Below are 23788 nucleotides of genomic sequence, written 5' to 3' on the forward strand. Positions count from 1 at the left end.
ATTTCATCCATTTTGAGACAACATTGCATAGGGCATGTTGATTTTTTCAGCTTTCACATTGCCAAAATGAAAGGCGCTAAAAAGTTGTAGCATGGCTTGGGAATTCAAAAGATATTTTGGTTAAATTAATATCATTTAATAAGTAAGTGCTTGGTAAGTAAAATGTGTGTAAAATTGCATAGAAATTATTAAAAACAATTGCCAAGTACTTGCAGTTTTATATTATTACAGTGGTACCCCGGAATACGAATGCCTCGCAAGACGGAAAACACGCAAGACGAAAGGGTTTTCTGTTTTGGAGGCGCTTCGCAAGACGAATTTCCCTATGGGCTTGCTTCGCAAGACGAAAGCCCATAGGGAAATCTCCGGGGACCTCTTTTAAATGCTGGTGGTGGGGAGCAAAGCCTTCCCCCCCCCTCCGGCCTTCAGAAGAGGTCCAGGAAGGCCGGCGGGGGGCGAAAGGCTTTGCTCCCCACCGCCAGCATTTTAAAAGCAGTCCGGGATAGCAGGGAAGCGCCTCCCGCTATCGCGGACGGCTTTTGAAGGCAGGCGGGGGGAGCAAAGACTTTCGCCCCCCGCCGGCCTTCAGAAGAGGTCCTGGACCTCTTCTGAAGGCGGGCGGGGGGCGAAAGTCTTTGCTCCCCCCTGCCTGCCTTCCCGGGAGCTTTTACATCGCCCCGGACAGCGGAGAAGTCCTCCGCTGTCCCGGGCGATTTTAAAATGCCGCCTGCCAGCATTTTAAGATCGTCCCGGACAGCGGAGAAGTCCTCCGCTGTCCCGGGGTTTTTTAAAATGCTGGGGGTGGGAAGAAAAGCCCTTGTGCCCCCCCAGCCTTCAGAAGAGGTCGGGGGACAGACTGTCCCCAGACCTGGTCTGAAGGCGGTTTCCATAGGAACGCATTAATTGATTTTCAATGCATTCCTATGGGAAACTGTGCATCGCAAGACGAAAAACTCGCAAGAAGAAAAAACTTGCGGAACGAATTAATTTCGTCTTGCGAGGCACCACTGTATTATATTATATTATATTATATTATATTATATTATATTATATTATATTATATTATATTATATTATTATTATTATATTATATTATATTGCATTACCTGACTTTTTCAGAAGGTAGAATTAAAATTCTTTGGTTTCCCAAAAGCAGTTTATGTGCTTCTTCATAAAACATAGACTTACCAAGCTTAATGTTGCCCAATAATAATAGATTTGAATTCCTCACACCCAATATTATTAAGACGCCTCACTGAGGAAATTTGCTATATATCCTGCTCTTGACAGTGCATGTGTATGAAGGTCCTAAATCTCAATTCTCAGGCAGGGAGAGGTCATATGAGAGAAGGTACCCTGTTCTCTGGCCTTAAAGGTCGAAACCAGCACCTTTAATTTAGCCCAGATATGAATTAGAATAGGTATGCGGGTGGTGCTGTGGGTTAAACCACAGAGCCTAGGACTTGCTGATCAGAAGGTCAGCGGTTTGAATCCTCGCAACGGGGTGAGCTCCCGTTGCTCAGTCCCTGCTCCTGCCAACCTAGCAGTTCGAAAGCACATCAAAGTGCACGTAGATAAATAGGTACCGCTCCAGCGGGAAGGTAAACGGCATTTCCGTGCGCTGCTCTGGTTCGCCAGAAGCGGCTTAGTCATGCTGGCCACATGACCTGGAAGCTGTACGCCGGCTCCCTCGGCCAATAAAGCAAGATGAGCGCCGCAACCCCAGAGTCGGCCATGACTGGACCTAATGGTCAGGGGTCCCTTTACCTTTACCTTTATGAATTAGAATTAAATGGCGCTCTTGCCACATTGGTGTCATAAGCTTCTAGTGAGATGGCCATGGACAGAGCTGCAGTCTGTACCCGATGAAAGCTCTGTCCTCCCCACACAGTAGCCAAGGTGAGAAGTCTTGTAATTCATTATTTGATGAACAAAACGGTTAAAATGCCTGAAAGTTTTATGTGATCAATCGGGAGGCTTAATTTTACCCTTAATTGCTTTTGCTTTTTGTCGTGGTATTTGGGGAATTCATATTAAAAAGATCACCAAGTACCTGAAATAATAGTACTGCATCTTTTTTATGCCATGTGGGTGCAGAATGAGTGCATTCCACTTTTAAAGTACGGCCGTGTGTGCAGGTCCTGCCTCCATGCTACAGATGCTCGTCTGAAGAGAGTAATTTGGACCTCCAATAATCCTTCAGATCAAATCCACAGCTTTGGGGCTGCATTTGGCTTGAGGGAGAGGTCACAATGGGGGCACACCTGTTGCATCCCCTGTCTCTCATGTGCCTGTAGAGCGAGCGCATTTCATCGAAGCGTTTTAAATTTGCCAAATTTCACTTTGCCTGAACACTTTGAAGTGTGCTTGAATTATTTTATTTTTTTATGACTGTCATTTGCTTTGGATCGGTGATGACCTGAATCAGGCGAGCAGCTTTCTGGAGTCCTTCCGCACTTCAGCAAGCTGCCAAGGACAAACGTCAAAAGTGACAGTGGGTGCATTTTTATAGTCGGAGTGGAAAGCTGCAAACAGATAAAGGTCTAATTGTTGCACAAATAGGAAAAGGTGGCAGTTTGCATATCAGAAGCATCAGGTGTTAGGATTTGAGTCAGAACTGCTGAATAGTGGATTGTTTGCCTTTTGGAGGAATTGAGAGGAAGGAAATGTCACACACGGACACCATGTGACGGGAAACAGCAAGCAGGGAAACCAACCTTTTTCCAGTGCTGTTTCCTTTAGATACCGTTTGCCCGGGAATCTCTGATAGGTCACAAAACATTTCCAAAAGGAAGTAGAAGAAAGCTTTTTAATCAGTAAAGGTAATCAGGGTGCCATCGCTGAATGGTGATACTTTGAACCAGCTTCATGTAAGAAAGGAGAGCACAGGTTGTAGCAAATTTAGAGGACCAAAGGCAAGTTTAAATAAATATTATCTGGGGACCACTTTCAGTAAATAAGCTTCTGAATTTTGCATTCTGGTCAGACTTACATTGCTTGTATCAGCCAAGTCAACAGTAGGTTTCAGATTTAGGGCTTAGTTCCACAGAAGAGTCCCTCTTGTCTATGCAAGTGATCTGAGGTTCAGCTCCAGATATCTCTAGTTAAAAGGAAGTCCGGCAGCAGAGCTAAGACATGGGCCTATTGGACCATAGGCCGTGCACAGCCTGAAGGACACTTGTGTGTCATGTTCACACTTTAAATTTCCAGCTCATGCACGCCATGGGTAGGCATACTAAGATCCGGCCCAATCACTTTCTAAATCTGGCCTGCGGGCAGTCTGGGAATCAGCTTCTTTTTACATGAGTAGAATGTGTCCTTTTATTTAAAATGCACCTCTGGGTTATTTGTGGAGCATAGAAATTCGTTCATTTGCCCCCCAAAAAATATAGTCCAGCCCCCTACAAGGTCTGAGGGACCAGTGGACCTCTGCTGGTAAAGTTTGCTGATGCCTGATGTACACTTAAAAATCTTATGTGTACAACATCAAAGTACATAATGTGAAGAGGCCTTTATGATATGTTACTCCCATGCCTCCAAACGCTGTCTGTCTGTCTGTCTAATCTTTCCCTCTGTCTACTCTGTCTCCCAATCAATTTCAATTTATACATAAAGCACTCAAGACGGGGGAGGTGAGAGAGAGAGAGAGAGAGAGAGAGAGAGAGAGAGAGAGAGAGAGAGAAATCATTTCCAACCATCAGTTCCATGCAGCAAAATCCAGAACTCTATAATATCATGTAATACAATTATACATATCTAATCTGGTTGTGATATTAACTGCTCTGTAAGGTAGGTCAGTATTTATATACCCAAACTGCAAATGCAGAACAGGGATGAAAGAGTGGGTAGCTGGCTATGGTCTTGTTTCTTTATATTTTATATATTTTAGGCTTTCTTACCTCGCTTTTCCAACTCCCACAAGCTGTCCAATGCAGCTTGCAACTAAAATACTAAAATATAAGCATACACATTTGCTTTTCCAATAGCTAAACAAGCATTTCAGCACACGCAGAGAAGGAGAGAGAGAAAAGGAAAGGATAAAAACAAATCAGGCAGCAACCAGGCCTTGGGGCTTGTCAAATTGTAAAAGCTTTCAGGTGATGTTTAAAGATGGTCAGCATGAGAACCAAAAGAACCTCCTGGATGAGGAGTTTCACACTGTAGACTCTGCTAAGGAGAATACCTCCTCATGTTCTATCATTAAAACTGAGCCTCAAAACTCAGTGAAATGCAAAGAAGGGGTCCCTGCTGATGAAATATATGGATTGATCGACTAGTTCATAGTAGGGAAGATGGCACTTAAGTATTCAGCTCTCAACCTCACGCAAATTAAAAGATGGTAGCCAACACTTTGAATTGGGCCTGGAATTGGAAGCCAGCTTTGTTGCAACAAAAACATAGAAAACCGATTCAATCAGAATTCTCACTGCTGCATTCTGTCGTAACTGAAGTTTCTGAACAATTTTCCAAGGTGTGCTACACTAATTTGATGACTTCAGGCTTGCATACGTCAGTTAAGCTTCAGTTTGTTGAACCTGGCGGGAGCAAATGATTCATGGCAGTGGCTGTCTCCCAGTCATATGATGAAAAAGAGTGATTGGGAGGGGGTATCATCATAATACAGATGGCGCAAACCCTCCAAGTGTCCCTATTTGCCAGGGACAGTCCCAATTTTACAGAAGCCGTCCCAGTTTCTGATTTGATCCTGTAATGTACCACTTTTCCTTAGGACATCCCTATTTTCATCAGAGAAGTGTTGGAGGGTATGGTGTTATATGACCCCTGAACCAAGGAGACAAGTAACTATACAACCTTTAGAAGACAACTGAAGGCAGCCCTGTATAGGGAAGTTTTTAAATGTTTTATTATGTTTTTCCCAGAATGGCTGGGGCAATCCTGTCAGATGGGTGGGGTATAAATAATAAAATAATAATAATAATAATAATAATAATAATAATAATTATTATTATTATTATTAACGTCTCTGTTTTCATTGGAGAAATGTTGGAGGGTATGATGGCACTGTACTCCAAATTTCCAGATAGCCTCCCACAGTGGTTTCATGCAAATATTAAAGAGCATGGAGGCCAGGACAGAATTCTGCAAGACAAGCATGGCCAAAGTGTCTGGAAATTCACCAGCACCAGTTTTGGAATCTAGCCTGTAGGAAAGACTGGAACCAAGTCCCTTTGCAGCCAATTTACAGTAGGATAATATCATCTGAGAGGTTCAGCAAATCAAAGTCCCTCTACCTACTTTCTGGCAAAGATGCCATTTCAGTCAGAAAACTGCACTTGAAACTGGAGAAGTTGATCTAAATTCTGTCAGAACCATCTCGAGTTGGAGTAGCCACCACATACTTGAGCATGTTGATCTAACATGGGGTATTGGAGAACTAGTGAGATTCATAGCAAATATTATGACAGAGGTAAGATTTTAAACTACTGTAGTATCTTACCAGCTACAATATACAAGCTATTTTAAAGTTTAAATTTTAGCGTTCAAAATGCTTAAAGTGCAGTTTGAGGATAGATGCGTATTAACTCCATACCCTCCAACATTTCTCCAATGAAATAGGGACGACCTATTCTAATAAAAATACTACTACTACTAATAATAATAATAATAATACTCCGCCCATCTGATTGGGTTGACCCAGCCACTCTGGGCAGCTTCCAACAGATATAAAAACATAATAAAACACTGAACATTAAAAAACCTCCCTATAAAGAGCTGCCTCCAGATGTCTTCTAATGGTAATTTCATTACTTATCTCCTTGGCTCGGTGGTCACATAATTCCACACTCTCCAACATTTCTCTGATGAAAATAGAGACAGCCTAAGGAAAAGCGGGACGCGGGTGGCGCTGTGGATTAAGCCACAGAACCTAGGGCTTCCCAATCGGAAGGTTGGCGGTTCGAATCCCCGCAATAGGGTGAGTTCCCATTGTTTAGTCCCTGGTCCTGCCAACCTAGCAGTTCGAAAGCACGCCGTGCAAGTAGATAAATAGGTACTGCTCCGGTGGGAAGGTAAACGGCGTTTCCGTGCGCTGCTCTGGTTCGCCAGAAGCGACTTAGTCACGCTGACCACATGACCTGGAAAAACTGTCTGCGGACAAACGCTGGCTCCCTCAGCCAATAAAGCGAGATGAGCGTCACAACCCCAGAGTCATCCGTGACTGGACCTAACGGTCAGGGGTCCCTTTAACTTTAAGGAAAAGCAGGACATTCCAGGATCAAATCAGAAACTGGAATGGTTTCTGTAAATTGGGGACTGTCCCTGGAAAATAGGGGCACTTCGGTCTGTAACACCTATGCTAAAATTTAGAGCCTAGATGGCTTGTTAAATATCTGTCTGTTTCCACATTCTGTATGTGATCTACAGAATAGATAATCAGTGGTTTAGTCTGAGAAGGTAATCTTACATATTTCTCTAAACTCTGGTTTAGAGGCTTCAACCATCTGATGTCACATGTATTTATTTTATTTATGAATTGTTTCCGATGAGACACCCCAAAGTAATTTGCAATATATAAATTTATAAAACAGTTACATATATACAGTAAAAACAGTTAAAACAGTTGCACATATGAAAACAATTTAACAACTATATTTATTTATTTTTATTTATTTATATAAACGATTAAAAACCGCACGCACACAGAACCAACTCAAGTCCAACCCAATTACCAACTGGAATGAAGATCTCCATCTTTATTCCAGATTCTGCAAAGACATTAAAGAAGATTTCTGCCTGGAAAATAGTCCTTCTTAGGGCAATTTTGGTGTAATGTAGTGTGCATCCCTTATGAAAAAATTCATAGATACACAATCCATACACTGTTGTTTATATGATCCTGCTCATGACTGGCAGTAGACTGTATTATGTATTTCTGTTTTTGATGCTTTTTTAGGATTTAAGGGCTGTTTCCATTCTAGGTTTTCAATTTAACAACTTACAGGATTTTAAGGGGAAAATATACTTTCAAGAAATACGCTGAATATACTTGCCATATGGCATGCATATTACTTTTTAAAAAAACCACTGTATTCCTTGCTTAAAATGCAAAGGCCAACCAAAATGAATTAGCTCACTTGAAAGTAATTTGCATTTCGCTTCCACCATAACAAGCCAAGTGAGTGTTTAGGTTCCTTAGCTGAGTTAGTTCTGCCACCTGGTGCCCAGAACTGGTAGAATTACAGTAGATCTCTTTTTGGCAGTCTTGCTTAAGAATGTGTCTGATGGAAATATAGGAATGATTGAAGACAACCAAAATATGAATGAATATAACCAACCGAGAATGTAAATATTAGTTGTGTACTCCAAAAACTGATCTATTCTTATATGAAATCCCAACTGCAGACATAATACATTGCAAGATGGATCTGTTTATTAATTATAACTCTAGAGCTGGACATTTTTATTATGGCAGAAAAATGTTTCTCTCTATATATCTGTAAATAAAAGTTAGTACATAAACTTGGAGATCTGGGTTATTTTAGGACAACCTGAGGCTGATGAGGAATAGCTGGAATGGCTAGATAATAATAATAATTTTTTATTTATACCCCGCCCTCCCTGGCAAACCGGGCTCGGGGCGGCTAACACCAAATATAAATACAGTAAAAATGTTCAAAACAAAACAAAACAAAAAACACCAAACAAACAGTTGATTAAAATATGTTAGAATACAGTTTAAAATGCTGCTTAAAATGCAGCCTCGTTTTAGTGGTAGCCTATAGAACAAAGCCATAAGGGGAGAAAACGTCAAATATTCACCGGGGCCAACTATCCATGCTGGTCCTACATGGGCCAGCAAAAAGAGCCAAGGGAAAATTTATATACAAATCCCATATAAGGGGTTCCATTAATAAAGAAATAAATGGGGGGGGGTTAGACTGAGTCCAGCCCTAAAGCCCTGCGGAAAGATGTCAAATCCCGCAGGGCCCTAGTCTCTTTTGGCAGAGCGTTCCACTGGATTGGGGCCAGAGCTGAAAAAGCCCTGGCCCTGGTTGAGGCCAATCTAACCTCCTTGGGGCTCAGGACTTCCAAAGTGTTGTTATTTGTGGACCTTAAGGTCCTCCATGGGACAGGAGAGGCGGTCCCGTAGGTACAAGGGTCCTAGGCCGCATAGGGCTTTAAAAACGAAAGAAAAACGAAGCCCTCTTCACTCCCTAGAACCCCCATGCTCTTTGTATGCGTGAGCCCTGAGCAGACCAGCACCTCTTCGCTTCACCCCACTTCTGGTGTGCTCACCCTTCTGACATCCGTGAAGTCAGAGTGGGAAGGAAGGTAAAAGGGGGACAATCAGATAAATGGAAAGAAAGAGAACTGGGAAGACGGAGGCAAGGAGTAAAAAGATGGTGGAAGCTAGTTATAGAAATAGGGATGGATAGGAATGGGAAAAGGAAGACTCCTTCAGGGTCAGAGAAGGGAGTCGCATAGCAGAATGAACGGGCAGATTACAGAGGACTAAGACTAAGGGGACAGACTGAGGAATGCAGGGTTTCTGAAAGCACAGATTGCAAACAGAAAGAGATGCATAAACCTGTGTATAACAAAAAGTAATATGAAAGTTGTAGGCAAAGAGTTAGTCTTGAGATATGAAAATGTTATATTCTGTATGTTTCCTTCCTTTCTTTATACACCTGTACAACAGTTTAACACAGGTTACAGTATTCTCCAGGAGATACAAAAAGGATGCATTCCATAAGGGGGGAAAAACACCTCCCAAATCCACAGTTGGGAAATAAATTTATTAGAACCAACCAAAATGTCACAAAATAGGGAGCGAACATTTGAGTTTACAACAACTCTTAATCTGTTAAAACGTTAAGGGGGGGGTGGGATAAAAAGCAAAAAAGTTATGGCCATAGTGTCAGTTTTTAGACTCAGTTCCAATATGAAAACTGCAGACTATAGAAGTCTCCATGTGTCAGCTTGCACAGCTAGAATTCTGGGACAAAGAAGCAATGGCTACTGCCTGTTTTTGAAAGCACAAGCGCTGGCTATTACCCCAACCTCATCTGCTCAGAATACAACTCAAGCCAGAGAAGAAATTGAGTTGTCCTGCTCACCTCATATTTGCAGCAAAGCTGCATTCTAGATTCCTGAGCCCAGAAATGTGAGATTCAACAGCGTCACTGCTTGAAATGCATATCACATAACTCTCTGTTTAGCAGAAAGCATAGGAACCAGAGACTAGGGCGATAAGCTGAGTTTCAATTCAGACTAGAAGTATGTTTCTCAGCAAATGCAATTCCTTTTAAATTTGCTTCCCTGCCTCCTTTCTTTTTGCAGTTGTGTGTAATATTGGAGCCAATGCAAGAATTGATGTCAAGGCATAAAACCTATAATTTAAGTCCTCGAGATTGCCTGAAAACATGCTTGTTTCAGAAATGGCAGAGGATGGTGGCACCCCCAGGTATGACGCTGTACATTTCCCATTGACCTTTGAGAGAGTTCTCGCCACAGAAATGTTAGCTCTGGCCAGATCCGTGTCGACCCATCACTTGGTCAGCTAGCACTATGCATTGCCAGATGTAGTAATTAATTGGCTTAAGGTGTCAGGATCAGGTCCGCTTGGCAGCAGAATCAGCAGCAACCATTGTCCAAGTGGAAGATGGAAGATGACTGATGGGTGTCTGTGAGGAGAATCTGCTCTGAAGAGGAGCTATGAGGTGAATGACTCCACTTCACACCACCTCAGGGAGCTATTTGGGTTTGAGATCTATGAATGGTTAGAATTGCTATATCGGAATCATACCCCGTAATTTAAATTTGCTTTGAGTTCTAGGCTAACGTGCCCAGTGTTTAGCAGATTCGTTCAGCACGCGGGAATTTTAAACCAGGGGAGGAGAATGCCGTTGTTTGTCACTCTCATTTCCCGGCACGCACTGAGAGCTGTCACTCATTTTCTCTCCCGTGTGTCTACTGTAGCAGAGCCTACAAGGCAGCCAGCAACCAAACGGAGGAAAAGGAAAAACTCCACCAGCAGCACTTCCAACAGCAGCGCCGGGAACAACACCAACAGCACCAACAGCAAGAAAAAGGCGGCGGCAGCTGCAAACCTGAGTCTTTCAAGTCAGGTACCTGTAAGTCTCACCTTCCTGTTAGGCCTCCATATAAGATGACAACCACACACACACACACACACACACACACACACAAAATTCACATAGGCCAAGAGCCAAGCAACCATAAAATGGTTTCTGCATGTGTACTGTACTTTTTAGTCCCCCCCTCTCTAAACGGCATTTCTGTATTCAGCCCAGAAATGCTTCCATTCACTTTTCTGTAAACGAGGAAAGTAAAGCTGATAAATGAAAAGGCAATCCATACGCTGCAGATGACCACTTTGCGCTAGAAAAGTGGCTAAGTCAGCTCCTGATCCTAGACAGTGCTGAGTATTGTGAGAATTCTGTTCTTTGCATGTGCCATATACAGGCGTTCCTGTGAACATTCAGCAACAGGCTCTGGTGTCTGAAATTTCCCCAGGCGTTACCCAAAAGTACTTTTAAGCATAGCTTTGGAAGCATAATCACTAAAAATTCACTTAAAAACAAGAAAGTTATCAGGGGAGTGTTTTCTGCACCTAGAGCCATGTTTTTCTTGCCTGGAACTGAGACACATCCGCACTCCTGGCATTACTGGTCAGCCCTCCTTCTCCTTCCAGTTAGTCAATGATTACCCCCCCCAAGAGACACGGGTGGCGCTGTGGTCTAAACCACTGAGCCTAGGGCTTGCCAATCAGAAGGTTGGCGGTTCGAATCCCCGCAACAGGGTGAGCTCGTTGCTCGGTCCCTGCTCCTGCTCACCTAGCAGTTTGAAAGCATGTCAAAGTGCAAGTAGATAAATAGGTACCACTCCGGCAGGAAGGTAAATGGCATTTCCGTGCTCTGCTCTGGTTCGCAAGAAGTGGCTTAGTCATGCGGGCCACATGACCCGGAAGCTGTACATCGGCTCTCTCGGCCAGCAAAGCGAGATGAGCGCCGCAACCCCAGAGTCGTCCATGACTGGACCTAATGGTCAGGAGTTCCTTTACCTTTACCTTTACCTTTACCACCCCCCATGACAAATTATGAGAAGAGAGTCTCCTTCTTGCCAGTGATAGCTGCAAAGGTATGCCACAACAACAACAACAACAACAACAACAACAACAACAACATATTATTTATACCCTGCCCATCTGGCTAGGTTTCCCCAGTCACTCTTGGTGGCTCCCAACAGAATATTATTATTATTAATAAAAATAATAAAGCGATAAAACATCAAACATTAAAAACTTCCCTAAAGAGGGCTGCCTTCAGATGTCTTCTAAAAGTTTGGTAGTTATTTTTCTCTTTGACATCTGAAGGGAGGGCGTTCCACAGGGTGGGTGCCACTACTGAGAAGGCCCTCTGCCTGGTTCCCTGTAACCTCACTTCTCGTAGTGAGGGATCCGCCAGAAGCCCCTTGGAGCTAGTTCCCAGTGTCAGGGCTGAATGATGGGGGTGGAGACGCTCATTCAGGTATCCCCATGAGGAGCCTGTTGGACAAAGAGGACATTTCAGACATCTAGGAAATAACCTGATCATGGAAGAAAATGACTTCCCAACCCCCATCTAGGAGCTTCAGGAAATGAAGCTTTAGCCCTTTTTAAACAATCTAAGCCTCTCCCAAGATTTTGTTTATTTTACCTTCTATAATGAATATATTGTGGAAACTCTTAAGTCAGTTTTGCATCACACAGTGGTTGGCCAACTCCATGAAATGTGTTGCTGTTTATGAAAAAGCTTTTTTTTAAATTATAGTGCGTTTAGAAACTGATGGTATTTTGAACTGTTGCCTGTTGTCCCATTTAGTTGGTTTGTCCTTCGTTTGTTCCTTGATGCCCTGGCGTAAGCCCTTTGATATTCCCCATTACTGGTCTGAGCAGGTGCCCCAGTCTCAATCAACTCCACATCCTCAGCTGTTTTGTAATCAAAAGCTGGCAACTATTTCCCCCAGATGTATATTTTCCATGCTCCAGGGATTATGGACCTGCTCTTTGAATCAGTTTGTTTTGGGTGGGGGATAACACTGAACATTACTTGGAACAGGCCATTTTCAAGTTCATCATCCGTACACAGATAGTGATTTTAAAAGTAGAACAGAATGGAAACATAATAATATCGATTATATTCATGAAGAATCAATTCACCTTACAAGGTGGTTGTGTGCCATATTTATGATGGACCTGCACATTCTGTTTTTTATAACTCAACAAGCTGCCATGGGGTTGTTTAAGGGTAAAAACAAAGAATTTTTTCCACAGGTGTGGTAACGTAGAGAGTTCCAGCAGTACAGCTGCCTTTGACCACACTAAACCAAGCACAGCCTTCAAGTGGGGTCTTGCTCATAGCTGTCAACTTTTCCCATTTTTAAGGGAAATTCCCTTATTCTGAATAGGATTCCTCACATGAAAAGGGAAAAGTTGACAGCTATGGTCTTGCTGTGATCCAAATTTTGCAAGCATAGACCCACCTGTTCGTACACTGACTATTGCTATTTGTAACCATGAAATGAGCGGATGTAGCTGAATCTTGCAAGCTGCTGTGACTAGCCCTTAGCTGTGTGTGTCCCCTGCAAAAGAAAGCCCTAGGGTTTAATTCTTGGATTCTGCTTCTCAATCCATGAGCAGGAGCTAGGAGCACTCCAACGCTGCAGCCTCAACCCTGGGAGGGATGGAGCCTTGTGTCATTCGACAACAGTAAACCCTACTGGCCAATTTAAGGAGAAGCATTGAGGGGCTGTAAAAGGAGTCACTTCCAGTCCTCTTCAGAGGTTGGTGGCTATTGCACTAGGGAGTTGAGATGACTTGGTGTGGAATTAATTGGCGGGTGTCTTTGGCGTTGCTTTCCAAGGAGCAGAGGGTCCCACTGTGGGGCAGAAACAATGCAGCTAAGCCAAAGAAGTGGACAGAGCTTCACTGAAATCAACTGGAACATTAGTTGCAAGTCCAGTTGATTTCAGGGGGACTTGACACAACTGGTTTCTCTGGATCAAGACTACAATGTGGGTTTTTTTCTTTCTCTCTCTTGATTGGTACATGGAATGTGCACAGGGCATTTGCATCTTGTAGCGAAAGCTTTGCTATCTTTAGAAGATCAGATGCCAAGATGCAAAATAAAGCTGTGGCATAGCTCCAAGGTAGACAATATATTCTAGCTAATGCAAGTAACCTGCTGCCATTGATTGTGGAAGTTAATAATACAAGTGGTTAAAATAAATCCTTCTGATAACCACTGGCAGTTGACATGTTATGAAATGATCTATTCATTTAGTGGTACGTTACCATTCAAGCATCCCTCAAAACTTTTGATTGTAAGGTAAAAAGGGTGGTTAAGTCCAGTCGAATTTGACTATGGAGTGTGGCTCTCATATCTGCTTTCAAGCCAAGGGAGCTGGCGTTTGACCACAGACAACTTTTCCGGGTCATGGGGCCAGCATGACTAAACCGCTGCTGGTGCACAGAGGACCGTGATGAGTTCCAGAGCGCACAGAAACACTGTTTACCTTCCCGCCAGAGCAGTACCTATTTATCTACTTGCACTGGCATGCTTTCGGACTGCTAAGTTGGCAGAAGCTGGGACAGAGCAACAGGAGCTCATCCCGTCATGTGGACTCGAACTGCCAACCTTCTGATCAGCAAGCCCATGAGGCTCCGTGGTTTAGACCACAGCGCCACCCGCTCCCTTGGTTTTGATTATGGACCTTGGCGGTGCATAAATGCTGTGGTTTTTGAGCTGTGTTCTCCAGAAGAGCAGTAATGACAGACGTGTGTCTCTGAAGGAACTTGCCCATCCATCTTCCCCTGCAATGTGTAACCACAGGAGAGTGTTGCTGTGACCTCTCTGGCACACTCACAGTTGCTTGCGAGGGGCCCAGTTAGACTGCCAGGGCTGTACATGAACTTTGTGTGCTTCAGAACTTCCTGGGCGGTCTAGTCAAGGCAGAAAGGATTCCCGGAAGTTCGGAAGTTTGAAAACCACTGCATTCATGTATCACTGTGGATGAATAACTCCATGTTTTCCCTCATAAGTTCTTGAAAGGGTCTGCCTTAGTGGACATAGCTCCAGCTGCTCTCCAGCCTCAGTACCCACAACCTGCCCCACTCCAGAAACCCACAAAATGAGACAGCAGTGGTAACAATTTCTGCTAGATAAGTGAGCAGTTGTGTGCCCTTCCCTCCACCGGGTATTCTGTATGGACTAAACTGGTGGTGATACTCACGGGCCTAGGTGCCTTCAAATGGGGATTAATACCAGAAACACCATAACCAGACACTGGAGAGACCTGTCAGGAGTAAGTATGGACCAATGGTACCAAATAGTATGGGAAGCAGCCCTACTAGAAAAATTAACCAATAAACTGAAACTGACACGGGGACAAACAGAAGAAGACTCCTTTTATGGCTCCCCTTTATCACATACACAGCCCAACAAGACAATGGCAATAACCCACCAACAGCATACAAATCAATATGGCTAACCTGATCCAAAACACCCACCCACCCCACTCACACCCAAAAACAAAGACCACCACAGCCAACCACAAATGAACAGCCACACCCTAGGCCAACCCCAACCTCTCTCACCACCAAAGGAACACAAATGAACAGCACGAGCAACGCTGACACCAAACCCTACATAGATTAAGCAAAATAGAAACATCGTCACCCAACCCCACCCCACCCCATCTCCCCCCCTCCCCCCCCCCAATGTCTCAACAAATGAAACTGATTTGTAAAAATGTTACATGGAAAAAATACAAGAGACATTACACATACTTCTGTAAAACAAGAAAATAATTAATTAATTAATTAATTAATGGGGATTAATACCATGCCCAAGGAATACAGAGAGATAAATCACAGACTGAACGACTCTGTATGTGGTTTACAAAAATTAATTAACAAATTACGACATTTTGACACCTTCTGATACATGAAATCTTAATAATATGTACAATGCCCAAATAATAATGACATGCACAACTCAGTATCTCAAAGACAAACAGTCAAAATATTCTTGAAATAAGTCCATGAGAACAACTCTCTACAGTGGTACCTCGCAAGACGAATGCCTCGCAAGACGGAAAACTCGCAAAACGAAAGGGTTTTTGGTTTTTTGAGCTGCTTCGCAAGACGATTTTCCCTATGGGCTTGCTTCGCAAGACAGAAACGTCTTGCAAGTTTGTTTCCTTTTCCTTAAAACCGTTAATACAGTTGCGACTTGACTTCGAGGAGCAACTCATAGCACGTGGTGTGGTAGCCTTTTTTGAGGTTTTTGAAGACTGGTGATTTTTGAAGCTTTTCCAAAACTTTTCCAACACCGTGCTTCGCAAGACGAAAAAAAACGCAAGACGAAAAAACTCGCGGAACGAATTAATTTCGTCTTGCGAGGCACCACTGTATATGGATACTTGTGCTGGCATGATCCCAATGGAACTCTGAGAACGAGATACTCAGATTTCGATCTCTGTTTTGTGAATCTTCTGGTTGGCCCAAAAAGGAACTCTAGATTACAGTATATATAGCATATGTATGAGAACCTCATTCAATGCAAACTTCAGACAATGACAAAAATTCTCAGCATAAGGAAAACTCAATGCATTATTACACTTGCATACAAGGGCAATTCAGCGCTCCACTAAATAATTCAGCTCCAACCTTAGAATGGCACTGTGGGGATTAGGCAAATTGATGAAGCCACAGAGCTATGAACCACAAAATCAAAATGAAGCCTCTCTTCTGCTCACAGGCAGGGCGCCATCGAATACCAGTTTCCAGGGCATTAGCAGGAGAAGGCAATTGCCTTCAAACTTTGTTTGAGAGGACAGCTACTGTTTGAAACAGGATACTGGACTCCAGCAAGGCTCTTCTTATAAAGTCCTATGTGCAAGGAAGTCCTGATTCACACAGTACTACCCTCTCTCCTTTTTTGAGAGGGAAGGATTGTAGAAGACCTGAATCATCTGCCTTTAAACACATGCACCTCTCACTTTTGTTTGGCTCACAATTCCTTTTCACTGTCTTTTTATATACAGTACCCCCCCCGTCCTTCTGATGAAGGGCCAGCAAAAAAATAATCATCATCATTTTAATGCAACAAACCATGTGTTTTTAAATATTGCTCCATCTATCGGTCCTTCTAGGTTTGTGAATTAATTTTCATGCCTCCCTCTAATTTCCTACCCTCACGCCGCAAAAAAAAATAATGTTTCCACTCTGGGTTTTTGTTTTGTTTTTAAACTATTTACAAACCTTCAATCTTGAAATCACATATGCTAATACTGTAATTAATTCTAGATATCCTGAATATTAGAAGTAAGCCACCGCCACCTTGCAGTAGTTTCCAGAGAAAAGAAGACCACGAAAGCAACTCAGAATCACTCCTTTGTGACGCTGGTTTGGTCCTTGCACAGAATTTTCTCTTCTCTCTGCATTGAATCTCTCTACAAACTGTTGCAAACTGGTGGCAAGACTGTACTTTAATTAACCACGCCCCCTGTTTAATTAGTTGTTTAGGGTTTTGTTGTTGAAAATAGTTTTGGTAAAATAAAATAAAAAATACTTTATTTACCTTGAAGACATTTTATAACATACAAAAGAAAATACCCACTCACCCCCGGTGGGACTTTCTGCCTCTGTCCCAAGACACCCACAGTCTAAATGTCAACAGAGGGGTTGGCGGAAGCACAGTTAATATCACCAAGCAGAGAGAAACTTTCTTCTTCATTTTCATTTTTTTTATTACTGATTTTCCAAAATTTTAAAACAAACAAGCATAAATCTTAATTATACTTAATCCAATCTTAGTAACCTTGTGACGTGACTTCCTCAAATCCCCAGCTGAATTTCAATATATATCATTGTAACAGTTTTCCAAAACTAATTTTCTCATAAAATTAACTTAATCACTTAACATCTTTCTTTTCATTTTAAATTTAAACTTGTTATTCTCTAACATTGCATATTTAAATCCTAAGCCTATCTGGCATTTGCAAGTTTTTCCAATTAAGTTATCTTAACATATTTGACTAAATACTCTTTGAATTTCATCCATTCCTCCTGGTATTCCTCCTCCTTCTGGTCGTGGACTCTTCCAGTCAGGTAGGCCAGCTCCGAAAAGACCATCATCTTCATCTGCCATTCCTCCACTGTTGGGACTTCTTGTGTTTTCCAATTCTTAGCTAACAAAATTCTAGCTGCAGTTGTGGCATAGAAAAACAATCTAACGTCTTTCTTGGGCAATTCCAAACCTGTTATTCCAAGAAGAAAGGCCTCTGGTTTCTTAATAAATGTATATTTCAACATTTTTTCCAATTCATTATAAATCTTCTCCCAGAAGTTTTCCACCTTGGGGCAGCTCCACCACATATGATAAAAGGTACCTTATTTTTCTTTACATTTCCAGCATAGATTATCACTATTATGATATATCTTTGCTAATTTTACAGGAGTTAAGTACCATCTATACATCATTTTCATAATGTTTTCCTTTAACACCGTACATGCAGTGAACTTGACCCCCTTCCTCCACAACCTTTCCCAATCTTCAAACATTATGTTATGTCCCACATCTCTTGCCCAATCTATCATTACAGATTTAACTTGTTCCTCTTTTGTATGCCGCTCCAACAATAGATTAAACATTTTAGACAAGTTTTCAACTTTAGAGTCCAACAACTCTTAAGACTACAGTGGTGCCTCGCAAGACGAAATTAATTCGTTCTGCGAGTTTTTCGTCTTGCAAGTTTTTCCGTCTTGCGAAGCACAGTTTCAGTTTTTTCAAAAAAATCTTCAAAAACCTCAAAAAAGGCTACCACACCGCGTGCTATGAGTTGCTCCCCGAAGTCAAGTCGCAACTGCACCTCTTCAAGCAATGCACCCTGTATTACTGGTTTTAAGAAAAAGGAAACAAACTTGCAAGACGTTTCCGTCTTGCGAAGCAAGCCCATAGGGAAATTCGTCTTGCGAAGCAACTCAAAAAACGAAAAACTCTTTCGTCTTGAGAGGCATTCGTCTTACGAGGTACCACTGTAGTTTGAGATATCTGTGGGGTTTTAGGCCTAGAGATGGCACCTCAAAGATGTACTGACTGAGAGGGAGTTCAGGACATAAAAGGGCAAGCGGGGACAATAGGTAGAGTTGTTATAGATAATACTAAGATGTTCTGAGGCAGTTGGGGCTGACAGTATTGGTTAGAGGTCCAGACACTATTACACCTTCCCTTGCTTTTAACACAGCATTTACAACTGAATTATTTTCACCATTCAGTCCCTTGCAGGGTTTGTTAAAATGTCAGTGTACAAATATGAACTTCAGCGAGGGCTGAATCACAAGAGGCTTGCCAGTGACGCTGCGCCAAAAGATGTGCCCCATAGATAGGTTCTTTCCACTGAATGCTGTGGTTAGAGAATCTCCTTTAAGCCGTGAGCTCCAGAAATCCCTCTAGTTCCTGTCTGGCACTCTGTCTTAGTACTCCATGCTAGCTAAAGATCAGCGGAAAACCATTGATGTGCAGTTGTACTTGTGGTTATGTGAAAGGACTGTTTGCACTCACAGCAGCAATGGGACAGATCTTTTTCTTCTTGCCCCTTCCGGCTTTTGACAACTGGTAGCTTTATCGGTGTAATTATAATTAGCGTTCCTGTCTTCCTTTTCATGGTACCAGCTGGGCAGATTGGTCCTCTCATCGCACAGATTGGCAGCAGCATTGCCTACACACAGAGAGGTGACAAACACCACAAAATAGCAGATGGCAGATCCAGGGCTTGTTGGCAATCAGGGTTTCTTTTTCCTTTTTGCTAATTACTTAATTAGTAATGCAAATTGTCAAATCAGTGTGAACATTGTTTTTGTGGGGTTTTTTTTAAAAAAAGCTCTACCTAAATTAATTACCATAATTAAGTGGTGAGATGTCAAGTGGGTTGCTTAGGGATAAGAGGTGCTGAGTTCTGTGTTCCAATGGCTGATGCATTCAGAGTAGCATTTGTGAGCTTCATTTTAGCTGCCGTAGTCAATGGCTAGAGAAATAAAGCAGAGAACCTCTAGCATAATCCATCTGGAAGTTCTCCTCCACAAGCCCCCTTGAAATGAATGGGAGTATACATGAGGACAGCAGCGGCTCCTCTTCATTTCAATGGTATTTTGTGTGAGGGAAACTTACAGATAAAGTGTGCCTTTAATTTGAACGTCTAAGTGTTGACACTTCACTCCTTTGTTGCTTGAAAACCACAAAACCTGAAATAGAAATAATTTACTGAATTGGAAAAGGGTCGCTGAAATCATTTTAAGCAACTGTTTAAATCCTTTCAGTGAAAGATTTTTTTTTTCAATGCACATTTTTTCCACCTGTTACCTGCTATTGTCTGTATTTTGAACTTGGGAGTTAACAACAGACAAGAGATCTGAGCGTTAACAACAGAGTAGAATCCTACCACAAGTTTCTACATGCATAGGAAGAACACATTATTCCATTTTTTTTGTATAACAATTTTAGTCCATTTTAATTACAATAATCCAACAGTTGCCGCATTAACACAATACCGAATCAAAATACAGTCGAAAGAGCCCATTATCCCAACCAAATTAAATAATTTTGGGTGACTTCCCGTGTGCTGGGTTTTAGGGTACAAAGTTCTCATTTATTTGTGCTTCCATAATCTTGCTTAACCCAATTCCAACGGTTCTGATCTTGATCCTTTATTTCACTTTGTTCCATTTTTGAGCCTTACTATTATGATATCAGTGCACTATATCAATGGGGCTTGCATTCAGGGATACTTCTATGAAATGGGTCACTGATAGACCAATGACTATGTTAGGCGTGGGCTTTTTTTCAGACATCTTTATATAACAAGTGTTGGGTGCTTTTCACAGGATGTGATGGTAGTCGGGGAGCCAACGCTAATGGGGGGAGAATTTGGCGACGAAGACGAGCGACTCATCACAAGGCTAGAGAACACGCAGTATGATGCAGCAAATGGCATGGACGATGACGAAGATTTCAACAATTCACCTGCGTTGGGGAACAACAGCCCGTGGAGCAGTAAACCTCCTGCAAACCAGGAAACCAAGCCTGAGAACCCAACACCTCAGGCTTCCCAATAAGTTTCCTGAAGCAAGTCACCATTACTATATCGCAGCATCCTTTATGACGACAATAACTCCCAGTTTTCAACAGATATAGAACCTATTTCTAAATGTGTACAGCTCTCTCTCTCTTTTTTTAAGTTAGGAAAATAATTTATAGGCTTCCAGATAGGTACCTTGGAAGCTCTTGCACATGACATGATACTGACACTGACCTCAGTGAAAAGAACTGAATATATAAGTAGCACCTCATGAACATTGATTAAGACTCACATTTCAGTGGAAGATTCTTCCCAACTATGACCCCCCCACTTTATCCTTTAAAGGCCATATCTAACAGAAGACCATTAGTGATCAGGATCTATTGGCCGTTTTAAAAACATGGTGAACAAAATACATCCTCTTTTCCAACTTGCACCTGAGGAGGGTGTGTGTGTGTGTGTGTGTGTGTACACACAGTCATACCTTGGATCTCAAACGCCTTGGCTCTCGAACAAATCAACTCCCAAACAATCGAAACCCGGAAGTGAGTGTTCCGGTTTTCAAACGATTTTTGGAAGCCAAACATCCGGCGCAGGGTCCCACGGCTTCCGATTGGCTGCTGGACGATCCTGCAGCCAATCAGAAATTGCACCTTGGTTATTGAACGGTTCCGGGAGTCAAATGTACCTCCCGGAACGCATTCTGTTTGAGAACCAAGGTAGGACCCTGTGTGTGTGCTTACATGCAGTTTCCTTCCCAGGTTAGCCATTTTAAAGGGAGGAAACAAGATAGGATGGAATTTCGTTAAGAAGAAAAGCTGTGCCCTAATAGGTTTTGTGTTTAAGACCATGAGAACAGTGTCCATGAGACCATGTCCATGAGAACAGTGATTCTGCCTCTTAAAAATACGTCCCATAAAATGTACAAATATGAGTTTCCTGGAGTATCAGTGTTACAAATCCAATCACCCACACATTGCTTGTTACAAAGTACAATTCATGAAATTAAAAATGATAAGGCCATCAATATTGACTGATCGGAAGGAAATTGAAATCTGATCCAGACTTGGTTCTGATCCAAAGAAAATTGAAATCCCACGGAGGAGCTGTTCGGCAAACAGCATCCTTTAGACAAAGATAACGGGTAAGATTTCAGATTTCTGTCGTGGGCTACGTGCATGAAAATCCGGCTGCTGGATGGTAAAGAGGAGGCAGCTAGGGATATAATGGAGTATTGCTCTTACCCAGATTGGGGCCTGTGCTGCTTTAGTGGTCCCTGGAGAATTAACTTCTTAATTGTTTCCTGGCACAAATTGAGGCTCTCTCTGCCCTTGTTTCTTCCCCTCGTTGGTGCTGCCCTCCGTTTTTTATTCTAGCAATTTTAAAAGCCTACTGCTTTACATTTGCAATTAATTACAAAAGCACCAAGACAGCTAAAAATGTAGTTTTGTTTCATCAAAGACCGGAGGGGGGGGGAATTGTGTGGAGAAAGACACCCATTCTATATGAGAGTTTATGCTTTGTAAAATTGCTGTGGAACTGAATTTTGAAAGCCATGTAATCCATTAATTTTGTGAGCAGTTTAAACAAAGACTATTTTTTGTGTTTTTATTATATCTTAAGTTTATTTTGTTGTTCTTTCATGCGATATTTCTTGTATAATACTTTTGTAAAGCCCTCCAAACTAATTTTTGATTCCGGTATATTTATGTGAAACTTTATAAAATAAACTAATTTTTTTTCATTTACATATTAATATGTTCAATTCATCATGTAAAAAAAAAATACAGTGAGTCAGTGTGTTATACGATACAACTGTATTTTATGTATGCTTTGCCAATATGTGTGCCAATAAACTGTGTTAACAGAAGGGCTTTGTGTGCTTCCTTATCAACAGAATACACATGCATTATTTTACCAGGGTGAAACATTTCAGCCACCCATTTTCGTTTTTGTATAGCACATGTTTCTTCTAATGACTTTTATGAACTTACGGAAGAGAATCAACCATTAAAATGTGAATTTATAACAGTATTACAAAAACTAGGGTGCTGCAGAGGAGAGTTCGGATGAGAACTCGTCGTGCATTTGTCATTTGAATTCTACTCAATATTGATTCACAGCAGATTCCAATGTAAAAACTTAAAACACGTTCCACGATTCCCAAAAAATAGACCAGAGGCAATTGTATTTAATCCAGCAGAGCTTTAGTGCTCCTGAAGGCAAATGAACATAATGGTCACAAATCCAATACGTTCAGGATTGGCACTGTCCATAAGAAATCCATCTGCAGCAGACTTAACTTAAAGTTATAATAACTTATAGTAAGTCTAAACCTTAACACTAAGTGTACTACGTACAGAACACCACACCCGAAGGAAAAGAGATAGAAAGAGAAAGTGAAACTCCGCCTCCTTCTGTCCTTACTTTTATAGTCAGCAAGACCTTTGCAAAAGAGATAAGCGAACCAGTTTAATCCAGCTGTATTCAGCTTCTCTGAAGGAATATCCCAAACATCATGAACTTTCTGCTTGTTTCTTTCATACAGAAAAGCTTCCAGAACCCTCTGGAATTAAGTAGAATAGGAAAGATCTCTACACATCAGATCAAAAGAAATGCAAACTGACAGCATAACTTATTTGTAATACAGGATCATGAATTGAAGCCACACAATGGATTTGCAAAGGACTTACAAGTAAAGTCCAATGTTCATAGGTCTCAGTATATCCTGGTTGTAGCCCAGATTATTTTTTCTTTGATTTTTAGCTTGCTTTTTAGGTTGATTCCAAGCTTGGGTAATCTCACACACCCCCTGGTCAAAAGCAGGAACTGGAACGAGGCATTAATGGTTATCCATAATGTGGCAGTATTGAGTTTGCATTGAATTGCAATATTGCAATTGCATTGCATTGTATTGTATTGCAATGCATTGTATTGAGTTACAGGGAACCAGGCAGAGGGCCTTCTCGGTAGTGGCACCCACCCTATGGAACACCCTCCCACCAGATGTCAAAGAGAAAAATAACTAACAAACTTTTAGGAAGCCGCCCAGAGTGGCTGGGAAAACATGGGCGGGATATAAATAATAAATTATTATTATTATTATTATTATTATTATTATTATTATTATTACTACTACTACTACTACTATCCATTCTCATTTTCCATATGTTATCTGCGCAACAACTTTGTGAGGTTGGCTGGGCTGAGAGACGGTGACTGTCTCGAGGTTTCGTGGCTGACTGGTGACTTTAACCCTGATATAACAGGTCCTAGTCGACTTAGCAACCTTCCACCTTATTTTCTGTTCTGGAAAGAAGATGCACAAGTAAATAAGCTGTAAGGAGGAGAATAATCTTTTCCCATAGGTTTGGGCATTTGTGGAGGCCCTTGTTAAGAATCCTGTGTTACACCTTTAAGAGTAACTATTTCTGGCTGCAATTCTGTACATCCTTACCTGGAAGTAATACCTGTGGACTCCAGTGAGCCTTTCATCTGAGTAATGTATAGCTTTGGGGGCATGAACCTGCACTGGAAATTGTGGCAGCAATTCTGAGAAAAGGTAAGATGCTTAGTTAGGTGTTAAAGCGTGTTCTCACTAAAAGAGAGCACGTGTTGCGGATGGGGCCGAACAAAACTCCACTTGGTTGCCAGGCAGTATTAGATTCAAGGGGCCTGGAGCAGATTGG

General features: G+C 41.9%; 1 protein-coding gene across 4 annotated transcripts in view; it reads left to right on the forward strand.

Annotated features, from left to right (window-relative positions):
• LDB2 (LIM domain binding 2) overlaps positions 1–21969 on the forward strand; it is a 235000-nt gene extending 213031 nt beyond the window's left edge. For 3 of the 4 annotated variants that reach the window (XM_082237458.1, XM_082237460.1, XM_082237461.1), the window contains exons 6-8: positions 9300–9423; positions 9939–10093; positions 19906–21969. In XM_082237458.1, the coding sequence (XP_082093584.1) occupies positions 9300–9423; positions 9939–10093; positions 19906–20136 (510 nt within the window). In that variant the 3' untranslated portion in view covers positions 20137–21969. The remainder of the gene's footprint in view (positions 1–9299; positions 9424–9938; positions 10094–19905) is intronic. The other variant, XM_082237459.1, reaches the window with a different exon arrangement.
• Positions 21970–23788: the final 1819 nt, after the last annotated feature.

Source organism: Podarcis vaucheri, assembly GCF_965113315.1.
Source record: "Podarcis vaucheri genome assembly, chromosome: 9".
Classification (NCBI taxonomy): domain Eukaryota; kingdom Metazoa; phylum Chordata; class Lepidosauria; order Squamata; family Lacertidae; genus Podarcis; species Podarcis vaucheri.